This window comes from Vicia villosa, linkage group LG3 (genome assembly GCF_029867415.1).
Source record: "Vicia villosa cultivar HV-30 ecotype Madison, WI linkage group LG3, Vvil1.0, whole genome shotgun sequence".
NCBI classification, from domain to species: domain Eukaryota; kingdom Viridiplantae; phylum Streptophyta; class Magnoliopsida; order Fabales; family Fabaceae; genus Vicia; species Vicia villosa.
The window spans coordinates 169,846,842-169,859,898 of record NC_081182.1 but is presented as its reverse complement, the minus strand read 5'-3'; the positions used below and the strand labels follow the sequence as shown (position 1 = coordinate 169,859,898).

The 13,057-nt window shown below is 35.8% G+C and overlaps 1 protein-coding gene across 4 annotated transcripts; it reads right to left on the bottom strand.

The window, feature by feature from the left end:
* Window positions 1–900: 900 nt before the first annotated feature.
* On the bottom strand, window positions 901–12,797 carry LOC131662583 (uncharacterized). 4 transcript variants are annotated; one of them, XR_009301696.1, is made up of 3 exons: window positions 11,426–12,768; window positions 7,601–7,655; window positions 6,275–7,527 (listed from the first exon to the last, which is right to left on the bottom strand). XR_009301696.1 is itself a non-coding variant. In XM_058932398.1 (2 exons), the coding sequence occupies exon 2, from the start codon at window positions 3,016–3,018 to the stop codon at window positions 910–912; it is 2,109 nt and encodes a 702-aa protein (XP_058788381.1). In that variant the 5' UTR covers window positions 3,019–6,268; window positions 11,426–12,794; the 3' UTR covers window positions 901–909. The 4 variants fall into 4 exon arrangements, 1 of the variants encoding a protein (XP_058788381.1); XM_058932398.1 differs by lacking the exons at window positions 6,275–7,527; window positions 7,601–7,655 and adding an exon at window positions 901–6,268 and having other exon boundaries at window positions 11,426–12,794; XR_009301695.1 differs by having other exon boundaries at window positions 6,275–7,655; window positions 11,426–12,797.
* Between the last annotated feature and the right edge of the window lie 260 nt (window positions 12,798–13,057).

Below are 13,057 nucleotides of genomic sequence, written 5' to 3'. Positions count from 1 at the left end.
TGAGAATTGGTCCTCCTCACCCATGTTTGCGTCTTTGCGAGTAGGAGGAGAATCATCAGTCGAATGGCTTCCTTCAACAGAGGATACAGTATTGATAGTGGCAAGAGGAGGAGCGTCTTCGAGGACTGGTGAAAGTATATGAGAGGTGTGTTGAGGGACATCTGCAAAAATGAACAAATATGGTTAATTGTGGTGTAAGAGTTGCAAGAGAATCATTCGACATAAGCAAAAGACTTCTTTGCTCACCTTGAAGATTACCAAGGTCAATGGCAGCGTTGAAGGAGTTGAAATCAGAAGTAGTTGTTCCAATATCATCCTGCAATCATAAGGTGACGTTAACTTAATCATTCGAAATAAAATTTATAGAAATGATTATGTTGTAAAGCCTAGATACCTTAGCTGTATTAGTGGTTGGACTTGAATTGTGGCTTTCCATCACGAGAGCATTACTAGTGGCTTTTAAAGGAGATTCTTCAGAAGACACCTTATCACTCGAAGAAGTGATCTTCGAAGACCCAGGTCCTTTCCCTTTGCCCACAGGTGTGGTGACCTTTTGTCTCTTTTTATGCCCTTGCCTGATACGAGGAGGAGACTTGTCTTCCTCATCCGAAGCAACGTCTGGAGTAGTAGTTGGAAGAACTTTTCGCTTCGAAGGCATTGGAGGCTTCGAACTCTGAAAAGTGAAAAGGAGAAAAATAAGCGCTATTCGTAAGACATGCAAGTTGGAATATGAAATGTGTGTGTACCGTGGGTTTCGCGTCAGTCGTAATAGAATCGCTCCCACTTGGCTTATTGCTCTTCGAGGCCTCAGAATCTTTCTGCGCAGGAGTTGCTTTAACCTTTCTCTTTCGAGCAACAGTTGTAACAAAGATTGGAATTATTATCTCGATAAGAGAAAGAAGAGTCAGTCTAAAGATTAACTAGACCCAAACCTTCGGGTATTGGAGTCAAGACACGAACGTGTTCAAGATCTATATGAAGATGACCTTTGAAAGTATCCAGGGTATGCTTAGTCGGGACCACTCGTTCAGCGCGTTTTTTGGTACTCTCTTGAAGAATTTTGAAAGCATTCCCACACACGAACCAGTCTGGGAAAGGAGGACTTAAAGCCACACCAAAATCAGCACTTGGTAGTGGAGGGAATTTTGGAGGATTAAGTTTAAATGTCACTTCATAACGTAGTTCTGGTCGAACAGACGGGGGCAATTTCAACTTATCCAGTTTTGCAGAAAACTTTTCACGTAAAATAACAGCAGCTTCGCGAACGGTCCGACTAAGATCATCAGGCCTGTAAATAGTTTCAAAGAACTTTTGAAAAGCTTGGATTTCTTTAATGTGAGTGGAGGTACCTTTGTGGAATTTATCCTGCACAGCAGTAAAAGCTTCAGTTAGTTCTCGAGTAAGGCCTTCGACATCATAGATCTGTGTGGTATAATAATCTGACCACCATTGTTGAAAATCTGGAGTGGAATAGAAAGCAGGAACGAAAGAGATAGGAGAAAGGGTGAAAACATCAGTATATCTGGCTATCTTCGTATCACATTCATCTTCAGTTAGATATAAAGTACGGAAGCACGTGTGGTTCCTTTTGTCATACAGACACTTGGGCTTCACTTGGACCAACCCAAACTGTCTCGACACAAGATTTGGCTGATAGCAAACGAGGATACATTGACCTTTGGAAGGTCGAAGGCGGTGATAGAATAACCTCGGGGTAAGAAAAGCTTCCCAAATAGCCAAAGACTCAGCTTGGTGATCCGGAGATGTTGCAGGAAACTCTCGAGTAAACCATTCAGGACCTACAGCTCTTCGTACAAATGGAGCCATCGAAGAACTGAACTGGTAACGTTTAGCAAACATCATTACATATGCTAAGAAATGTTCACGAAGTTTCCCAGTTTCTTCTTTCGGGGTTAACAAGGCCAATCTAGTCCCTTTGACAGTTCGATTTTTGATTTCTGGAACTTCTTCGTTGACGACGCCCCGGAATGGGAGGTGAGCTTCGAAGGTGGCATTAAGCCACAATTGTAATAACCAGAAGGGACCAGCAAAAAGGAGAGATCCTGTTGTATAAGTCTTTACAAGATCTACAGCTTCACCAAGGTTTTCGTAAAGAAATCCTAGAATCAATTGGCTCAGGTTCAGTTTCTTACCATCATGTAACTGATTAGCCATGCAAAGATATCTTTTCGCTACTTGTATGGACCTGGAGCAGAAAACACACCTCGAAAGCCATAATGCCAGGAAAGCAATATGTTCTACGTCAGAGACTGCAGCATTTGCCTGATCATGATATTGCTGGATGAAAGCAGTATAAGTGACTGTAGCTTCGTTGAAGTTGATAGTATCAACATCCAAGACATTAGGATCAAAGGTTTCGCCAGTCGGTCGAAGCCCTGTGATGGCAGCTACATCGAAAAGGGTTGGAGTAATCATTCCACATGGAAGGTGAAAGGTATTGTGAGAAGAGTCCCAGAAATGGACTGACGCTACTAACATAGTTTGGTTATACTCTAAACCAGTCTTGGACAATTGAATTAGGTCATAAATCCCTAACTCTTGCCAGAAAGAAGCCTTCTGTTTCTCCACTTTGGCTAACCAAGAATAGTACAGTTCGGGATCTTTTGCTAAAGGGATTGACCTAAAAACCTTCACAAAATTGGTTACATAATCTAACCTAATTTTCTCTAAGGCTACGGGAGGCGCAGTCGAAGCCCCTTCTGTAGGGTTAGAATCCTCTAAGATTGGATTACCTTCATCGTCTATTTTAATCTTGCTAACCAGAGGCCTAGTCTTATAATACGCAGGAAAGAATTTATTTGGTGAACTATTTTCTCCTGGTAACGGGCCCATGAAAGCATAAGTTTTTCCAGAAAGTTCAAAAGGGATGATTACCTGAGAAGCGTAAATGGCGCGTTCCTCCGCAGTATTCGGATTTGGTATGTATTCTTGGTTCCCCATTTGCATAGGTTTCTGAAGCTTCAGAACTGGTTGGAGAGCATTTGAAGAAGACGCCATTGAAAGATGTTTGATTTGAGGAAGAAGTTTGGAGGCAACTAAGTACGGTCTTTTCTGAAAAGAGTTTGAAGGAATAGAACTGAAAGGGAAAAAGAAAGGAAAAGACTAAGTATTTAAAGGTTTAACGGAAACCCTTTCAAATCTTTTGGGTAAAGACTAAAGGACACGCGGCAAGTATTGATTTAATCCAACGGCGGTCGAATAGTCACCAGCTCTATTCCTAGGATATAGGAGTAATGATCATAAAGTAAGGTCAAGACGTGGGAATGTAACTGTTGAGAAGACGTTTTTGAAAGCGACAAGACGTTTTGGAAATAGAGTCATAATTGATTATGACGTCAATTATTAGTCTCGGGACTCTAAGAAAGCAAAACGAAATCCCATCATGGCAAGAAACGCCCATTTCTCTCGTTTGTCGAAACAGGCATTTATTGGGGGCAATTTGTTAGCTGGAGATTTCGTTTAAGAAGTTGATCTTCGAAGGTTTTAAGTTCGAAGAATGATGGTTACTGATGACCATCTTCGAAGATTTAAAAAATGGCTACTGATGGCCATGCTTCAAGAAAATGTCTAAGTTGAAACGAGGGAGAGAAGTATCAAAGCTAACACGGAAGATATCTTTGCCAAGACTTAGACATTTCGCGGAAAATTACATAAAGTACTGAAGCTTAATGTATTTCCGTAACATTTTCGAATATAACTATATGGCCACATGTCGAAAAGGACTTGAGCGGGAAGGTTTGAATTGCGAAACGGTTTCTATAAACTGCACATAGACAGATGGCATCCCCAGAGTTCTCGTGGATAACGTGGCATTAGATTATTGTATGACCGTTAGGGTCAAATTTAGTATAAATAGGAGTCTTAATGATAGGATTTCGTGTGTTCATTTTGTACAAATCACTCACATATCGCTCAAGTATCAAGTGTTAAGAGAAAGAGTTCGCTGAGAAATGTACGTATGACACCACCAATTTGAATACATGTGTATTTACTTTTATCAAATATCTTTTCGTTTTCTTTACTTTCCTTGTTTAAACTTTTACTTTCGAAGTCATTTAGTTTCATGCACATTACTTTCCTGCAATTTATATTCTTGCGACTTACATTCTTGCATGTTAATTTTCTTACAATTTACATTCTCGCAATTTACATGTTTTCTTATTACGATTTATGCGTCGAAGTTACACTAACTCATATAACCAGCGTTATCTCGAATGATTAGTCATTTGAACATAAATTTCTCGAAATCAAAACAAACAGGTATGAACCAAATCACATCAATAAACCTTTCGTTTGACCATGTCCTAGGATCAATCTAGTCGATCCTGCGAGTAACCAAATCATATTTATTATAGTTTGGAGGACTAGCGGTTGTTTACCGGAAATCACCGTAAACACAATCTCACACCTATCCCTAATCCTATTGTCCCTTGTGATGATATTACCTTACCTTCTACTACTGATTCCACCATTCCACCACTTAATCATATATCATCTCCACCTGGTCGTATATCATCCAGACTGAGGACTAAACCATCATATCTTCAAGACTATATATGTGCCTCTTTCAAAGACACACCAAATCAATCCTCCTCTGGTACTCCTTATCCCATTGATTCTTTTATGTCTTATTCAAAATCATCTCCTTCTCAATGTCATTTTAGTTTGTCAGTTTCTTCCCATCCTGAACCTAAATCTTACACTGAGGCAAGCAAGTTCGAATGCTGGAATCAGGCTATGAAAGCTGAGCTGGAAGCTCTTGATAAAACTGGTACTTGGGAATTGGTGGAGCTTCCACCCAATGTTAAACCAATAGGATGTCGTTGGGTTTACAAAGCTAAGCATAGAGCTGATGGAAGCATAGAGAGGTTCAAAGCTCGGTTAGTAGCAAAAAGCTATAACCAAATTGAATGGTTAGATTATACTGACACATTTTCTCCTGTAGCCAAAATGACAACTGTCAGACTTGTGATAGCTTTGGCTTCCATCAACAAGTGCCACCTACACTAGCTAGATGTAAACAATGCTTTCCTACATGGTGAGTTGCATGAGGATATGTACATGACTGTTCCTCTAGGAGTCCACACCACCAAACCAAATCAAGTTTGCAAATTGATCAAATCACTTTATGGATTAAAGCAAGCTAGTAGACAGTGGCATCAGAAACTTGTTTCACTCCTTGTTCACCATGGATACACACAGGAATTTGCAGATCATTCTATGTTTGTCAAAATCACAGATGATTCACTAATAATTCTCTTTGTTTATGTTGATGATGTGATACTAGCTGGCAACTCCCTAGCAGAATTTTAGCTTATGAAAACCATTCTCCATCGAGCTTTCAATATTAAAGATCTTGGCATGCTTAAATACTTTTTAGGTTTGGAGGTGACACATTCACAAACAGGAATTTCACTTTGTCAAAGGATGTATTGCATTGGTCTCTTGTCTGACTCAGGATTCCTTGCCTTCAAACCTGCCAATACCCCATCTGATCCGGGCATCAAACTATTCAATGACAACAGTCCCCCATATCCAGATATACCAGCCTATAGGAGATTAATTGGTAGACTCATTTACTTGAACAATACCAGACCTGATATCACCTTTATTACACAACAACTTGCTCAGTTCCGCTCAAAGCTAACTATGACTCATTATGATGCAGCCTGTAGAGTTTTGAGATATTTGAAATCCTGTCCAGGTTGTTGTTTATTCTTTCCCATGAATTCCACCTTACATTTAACAGGTTTCTCTGATGCAGATTGGGCTGGTTGTGTGGATATTCGAAGATCAGTGTCAGGTTCTTGCTTTTACATTGGCTCTTCTCTCATCTCTTGGAGAACCAAGAAGCAAACCACAGTTGCTCGTTCCTCCTCAGAAGCTGAGTATCGAGCTCTTGCTGCGGCAACATGTGAATTACAATGGTTTGTTTACTTACTGAAGGATTTGAAGATTGATTGTTCAAGAATACCTCTCTTATTTTGTGACAGTCAAACTACCTTACATATTGTTACCAATCCTGTTTTTCATGAGAGAACCAAACACCTTGACATTGATTGTCATATTGTTAGAGAAAAGGTTCAAAATGGAGTGATGAAACTGATCCCTGATGCCTCTCATAATCAGTTGGCTAACTTCTTCACCAAGTCATTTCTTCCAAAACCATTCTATGCACTTATTTCCAAGCTGAATTTGTTAAATATTTACCAAGGCTCAGCTTGTGGGATGGTAATAACTGATGTAACTGAAATTGAAGAAGTTAGTTAGAGTTAGTTACATTTAGACTACTATATATAGTTAGCTACCTTGTATTTCAATCAATAATGAAAGTTCTACATTCATTCTCCTTTCTCTTTTCTGTTTTCTATCTCTTTCTCAAGCTCTCAAACATGAGCTTCATGCATAAGCTAATATCTAGTGAGTAACTAGATTTACACTCCTTGAATCTGAAAGCAAAGTATTTTCAATTTCTTTAGTTGTGTCTTCAATTACCTCTTCAATCTCACTCTAAGTTTGTCATTGTTAAAGTTGTTTTCTTGTTATAGAATAGTGATGAAAGGTGTAAGCATGATGCTTAGAGCTAAGAAAATTTATTGTAAAAAATAGTTGTCGATCTTAGGTTGTAAAGATAAAGATGATTTCTAAAGGAAACTTTTCTGTTTTCTTTAATTTCCCCATCTGTACAATGCACGAAAGATCAAACTAGTGGCACGAGTTAGAAATGGCATCCGGTATGTTTCATAACTCTTGAACATTTCTTAATGTTATTGCCAGTTTTCAATCATACTGACATTTCTAGATTCAACTGTTTGGTTGTCATGGGTGCGACGCCGTCTCTTGCAAGCAAAGCATATCTGTCAAGGACATACTCCAAATCTCAATTGGACAATGTAGGAACGGGAAGGGGCCTCTTAGCTCTGTTACGGATTGAGTAGGTCAGTTATGAAATAGCATGTTAGGATTACTCTCGTGTGTTTTTCACATGATTCAACATTTTTTGAGTGGAGAGCTAGTTCCAAGCGGCATATTTTTCACCTTGAATTGATCTTTTTATGAACTTTTAGTTTTTATGCAGAGAAAGGTTTATAACACCAAGATGTTAGCATTCACTCTTTTCCATATATCTTCTCATTTCTCCTTTACAATTTATTTCACAATTTAGAACAATTTACTAAGAATTGGAATATGCTATATGAGCTAAACAAGGTTTTAATATGCCATCTGTAAAGTCACAATAAAAATACGTATAATTTTTGTGAACAATTATGTATTTGATATCTCACTAACACTAAAAATTACATTAAAATCATCTCTACTGATTGGTGCAATCTGTGGGTTAAAAGGTGACTGCTTTTGGACCATGGAATGAGCCATTTGAGATTTCTTTCGAGCCAAGATTTTGGGAATATTGCAGATTTGGAGAGGAATCTGATACAAAATGGTGTTTGTGTTCTTTGTGGAAATTGACATATCCCCAAAATAATTTCCCACTAGTGCTGCTACCTAAATGACATGATTTGAGAATAATTATATCTACATTAGCATTTCTAAATTCTGCACATTTAGAATTCCATACCATATGAGTAATAATCATCATATCATTCAAGTAGTCTTCGACAGTCCCCCTCAATCTGGGCAATAGATATATATCATTCCAAGATTAGATCTGATGATCTTCATATGATTCATATACTCTTCAACACTTCCCGTTAATTCTACACAATTTGGTAACACTAACAAAGAGAAGTTTATTGAGAAAAAAAATTTTCACTTTTTCTAGTTTTGCCTCATGTGAAAGAAGCAAAGATTCGTCTTTGATATTTGGGCATAGAGTGGAACGAAATTGAATTATAGAAGCTAACACATTATACTCTTAACGTATTCCATCAAGAATAGTTTCTAGTTGATCACAATGCAAAATTGGATCATTAAAGGAATCAAGAATATCAATAATCGTTGAATACAAACAAGATATTCAATTACGGTTTTCTCACATTTCATAATCGACTTCAACTCAAATCTCAACGGGTGCGACCTGGCATTTGTATGTTCAAATATGTATTTATGGATTTCGTCCGAGTTTTGATGTGAATGAACACATCGATTATCTTAAGGTAGAACAACATCAAATAGCACTATAAGAAGTTATGTACAGAGGATTCTTTGTATCACTTCGATCATTTTATGTGAGATAGCTATGAGGAATTACTGGTTTCATTAGTAAAAAAATGAAGTTTATGCATACGCATGATGCTTTCAATATCTTACTTTCATGATCGAAAACTTTTTTGTCTACATTAAGTTTATTCTGATGGGTAAATTTTTTGAAAATGTAGGTTAGGTATGACAAATCACAAATGATGTTAACCCAATCTCCTTCATACGTCATGGACTTGGATATAAATTAAGTTCTGAATACCATAGTAGAAAGAGAGAAGAGGAATAGGAAATAAGAAGAAAGAAAGAAAATTGTGATTCTAACTGTTTCTGTATTTCTATTATCAAAAGTTATCTAAAAAGAGAGAAAGGTGAATATATATATATATATATATATATATATATATATATATATATATATATATATATATATATATATATATATATATATATATATATATATATATATATATATATATATATATATTTCAACAAGATTGTGCTTACTCGACAATTATTGTCGGTTACAAGTTTGTTAAACATGATATACTATTTTTATTGCATTATTGTTTTTATTAATTATTTAGTAGATATATCACTTTATACTCGTTTCTATCACAATATCTTTGAACGAAAGTATTTGTAATCAATAAATTACAAAGTGATGATAATAATCTAATTATAAGATAAAAACATACATAAATGATTGACCTTATTTAAGACTTCAAAGTCATTAAACATGTTAAATCGAAATTATGATAATGATCAATGTCTATCTTTATTCCGTGTATATTTAAAATGTATTTCAATGTATAAAACAACGTTCAAAACTCTTGAAGAGTTATTACGCTTATACCAAAACTTCATTCTTTCTTCATTAATGATAAGTGAGAGAAATCACTTACAAGAAGCACGATGGCATGCATCTCCAACTCCAAACATGATCATAGTTAAGATGATTTTTGTTGGGGTTGGAGGCCCATGGCACCATATTTTTCTTAGTTAACTTCTCCCACATCTCTAATTAAAGAAGAAAGTATAGAGTTTTGGTACAAACATAATAATTCTTTAAAAGTTTACAGTGTTGTTTTATACATTGATGTACATTTAAGTATACACGAAATAGAGCTAGACATTAGACATTATCAATTTTTTGGCAAACTTGTTTAATGACAGGTTGTTGGAGGTTCTAAATAAGGTCAACCATTCATGTATATTTTAAAATATTAACCTTTTCTTAATTTAATCTGCTAACCAGATTGCCATCATTTTGCAATTTATCCATTATAAAATGCGTCCATTTAGGATATACATACGATAAAAATAGGTATAAATTGATATATATATATATATATATATATATATATATATATATATATATATATATATATATATATATATATATATATATATATATATATATATATATATATATATATATATATATATATATACCGAATAATAAATAGAGCAATAATGCAATAAGAGTAGATTACTATGTGTAAGAAGCGTGTTATTCACAATGCGAAGTCACCGCAATCACTCTAAACCATATATATTGATGTTACTAAATGACCTTTATATAATAACGACACAATTAAATCAACGATCCAGAATGAAAGGAAATGGGAAGGCAGTTGATTACACTAAAACATCCTAGGGAAAAGCTTCACGCCCTAGTCTAGAAATCTAGAGCCACTAGTAAGAAAGGTCCTGTGAAAAGCCTCATGACACCCACATCTAATGCACCTGTCTCTTAAACTCCTCACGACTACTAGGCCTTTCAACGTACCCGCGTAATGAGGCATGTCGCTACGGAAAAATAAACAACAGAGTCGCCACCGAATATTTATCTATCCCAAAGAAGGGAAATGAAAACATCAAAGAAAACCTTAAGATGAAAGAACATGTTCTTGCAACCAAATCTAGGGTAAGATAGTCGATTACGCAAGCGAAAGGGATAAGTGCCCCTCGCGTCCGTAGTACTCTATGTGATCCACTCTTGTTGTTTTAATCAAAAAGGGTGTGTATCTAAACTTGCTAAGGGAATGCATAAATGGTTTATTGATGGGAAAAACAAATGGTTTTTATTATTGAGTTCGTCCGAGTTTTGCAACTCAGTGCCTATATATCTCAAAGAGAATCGGAACTCTATAGTTCTTTTCGAAAATGTTTGTTTGTTGTGTGTTTTTTATAAACAATGTTAAGTTTGCATGCTATAAATTAACGTTTGTCACTCGAGCATTGAAGACTTACGTGTTGTTGTTTTGTTTAGAAAGGAATTAGCATTTTTTTTTTTTTTGAAAACGTTTTAAATATTTTTGGCCCTAAGACAAAATGATTTGGATTTGTTGGAGTGTTTGTTAGGAGAAATATTTAAGTGTTTCCCTTACCAAGAGATACTTAAGTCTTTTCTCCTTTAATTTTTTAAAGTGTTTGAAATCATTAAGTGTTTTTTATTTTTAATTAAGAAAAGAAGTTTTTGTTTTAGATGCAAATGTAAAAGATAGAAACAAAATCTAATGGGTGACTAAATCCTAATTATTATCATGTAGGAGATAGACCTAAGGCTGAGATCGAAGGGACACACTAATAAGGTGATCATGCTTGGATTAAAGGTCTAAAGTCTATTTTTATTCATTTTAATCAACGATTAAAATTGAATTAAAAAGTCCTTAGGAAGCATGTTAATCAATCATCAAGATCAAGCTAGGTCATCAAGATCACTCATAAAAAAAATACCAAGAAAAATCATCAAGCTATTTGACATTTGTTAAATCTAAACAATCAACACAAAGTGAAGGAATTCGAAGCAAAAACTAATTAAATGCAAAAATTAAATCCTAAAATTAAATCATGCATTTCTTAACATATTTTTTATACTTTTGATAAAAATGAAAGAAAAAAAAAGGTTAATTTACATAATGCTTAAATAATTTTTTTTGACAAGATAATGCTTAAATAACTTAATAACTAAATAGTGGATTAAACTAAAAAAACATATTAAGATACTTAAATTAAAATACCAAACAACTATTGCAAAAATAACATAACAGAGAGAACAAAGCTAAGGATGTACAAAGAAATGTATATGATAGCTTAGGAAGCAATTCTACTTCTAATGGCAAAGGCCCATGCTAACAAGAAAACCATAATTTTAGAATATTAAATAACAATAAATAATGGTAAAAAAAATGAAGAAGGTGGGTGGGGGAACGAAACGAACCACCTCTTGTTTTAATACCTGGGGGCTGGATAGCAAAGATGTCACTTGTTTGCCTTTTACGCGGGTGTAGGCTATTGGTCCAGAATTAGATCCTTGGCAGCAGCAAAGCAGCAATGTAGTATTTTCTTTGTAAACAAGTTGGTGCTACTTATAAACCATCAACTTATTAATTAAAAAAAATTCAAAAACCAACCAACCGCAGAAAGACACGTAGCATAGCAAAAAAACAAAAACAAAAATGAACAGCTTAAGCAGAAAAAAAAAAACACTCTTTTATCTCCATGGCAATCCTTCTTTCTCAAACTCTATCTTAGAAACCAACAAACACAACAATTTACACTTAACCAGACACAAGCATATTCACAGCAAAAGAAATAATAAAAAAAAAAGCATAGATCTAACCACTGGAACTCGTCGGCGGAGGCGTTTAGCGCGGTTGCGGAGGAGAGGAGATCGGAGCGATTCGGAGTTTCAACTCGCATGGGGATGCTGGCAGTGTCGCGGGTGAACGGCGGAGTTCCGTCGTGAGCGGTGGAGGTGGACAGTTCGTCGGTTGGTCCGGTGCGGAGGACGCATAGCGGTTCGTGCAGGTACTCGATCGGAAGAGGCTGCGTCGGCGCTTCAGATGGAATTCGGGGAGACAGTCCGTGTGGTGGTTTCGTAGAGCTGTGAAGGGGCTGCTCGCGGCTGATTCGGTTTTTGGCAAAGGAAACGGAGATTCGAATTCGCGCTGGCATGGATCCGTTTTCTGTACCGTTTCAGTTTCTTCTCCTCTTGTTTTTTGAATTCAACTTCCATTTACTGTGAATTTTGATGTGCTTGGACTGGATTTTTCAAGTTTGTGGTTTGATGGAGTGTGAGTTTGAACATGAGGGGTTGTTATTGAATTGTTTTTATTTTTTACAGGTTTTGAATGGTTGAAGTTTAGTATTTGTGAATGTTTATGTAGGTGTTGTTAGAATGGTTAAGGTGATGACTTGGTGTTGGATTAGTGTTGAGGTTGTTGTGAAGTTTTTTCTGAATTTTGCAGATTTGAATTTCATGGGGCGTGATGTTTATTGTTTGATAAATGGAAAAGTTTGATTGGTGGAGAGTTATGTTTAAGGTGAAATGGTTGTTTGAACAATTGGTTCATGGTGGAAAGTTCATGGCATGTTGTTGTTGGTTTTGCGTGATATGAAGGTTGGTGGCTATTTCTCTCTTGTAGCTCCATGAATGAATGAAAGAATGAAAGTGGAGTGAAATATATAGTGCATAGGCTTTGGTGGGATTTTTAGGGTTGGATAGAATTGTGAGGTTTGGAATTTGGTTTGGAAGGATTTTTAGGGTTGGATAGAATTGTGAGTTTTGGAATTTGGTTTGGAAGGAATCAAATTATGAATGGAATGGTGGTACACTTTATTTAATATTAAAGTACTTTTTATGTTGCCTTTTTTTCTCTTTTCAATTTTCAAGCTTTGCTTTTTTCCTTTTGTCCTCTTGTGGAACTCCTTATTTTTTTCATTATTTTGGAATCAAGAATTTGTTTCTTTGAGAACTTGAAAGAAACTTGATCAATTGTAAACCCTTGGAGAATGGATAATGAAAATGACTTTGATCACATGAAACTTGCAATATTTGCCACTCTTGCAAATTAAAACTTAAATCTTG

Coding starts and splice junctions, on each gene's coding strand:
- LOC131662583 (XM_058932398.1), bottom strand. CDS start 3,018: ATGGCGTCTTCTTCAAATGCTCTCCAACCAGTTCTGAAGCTTCAGAAA.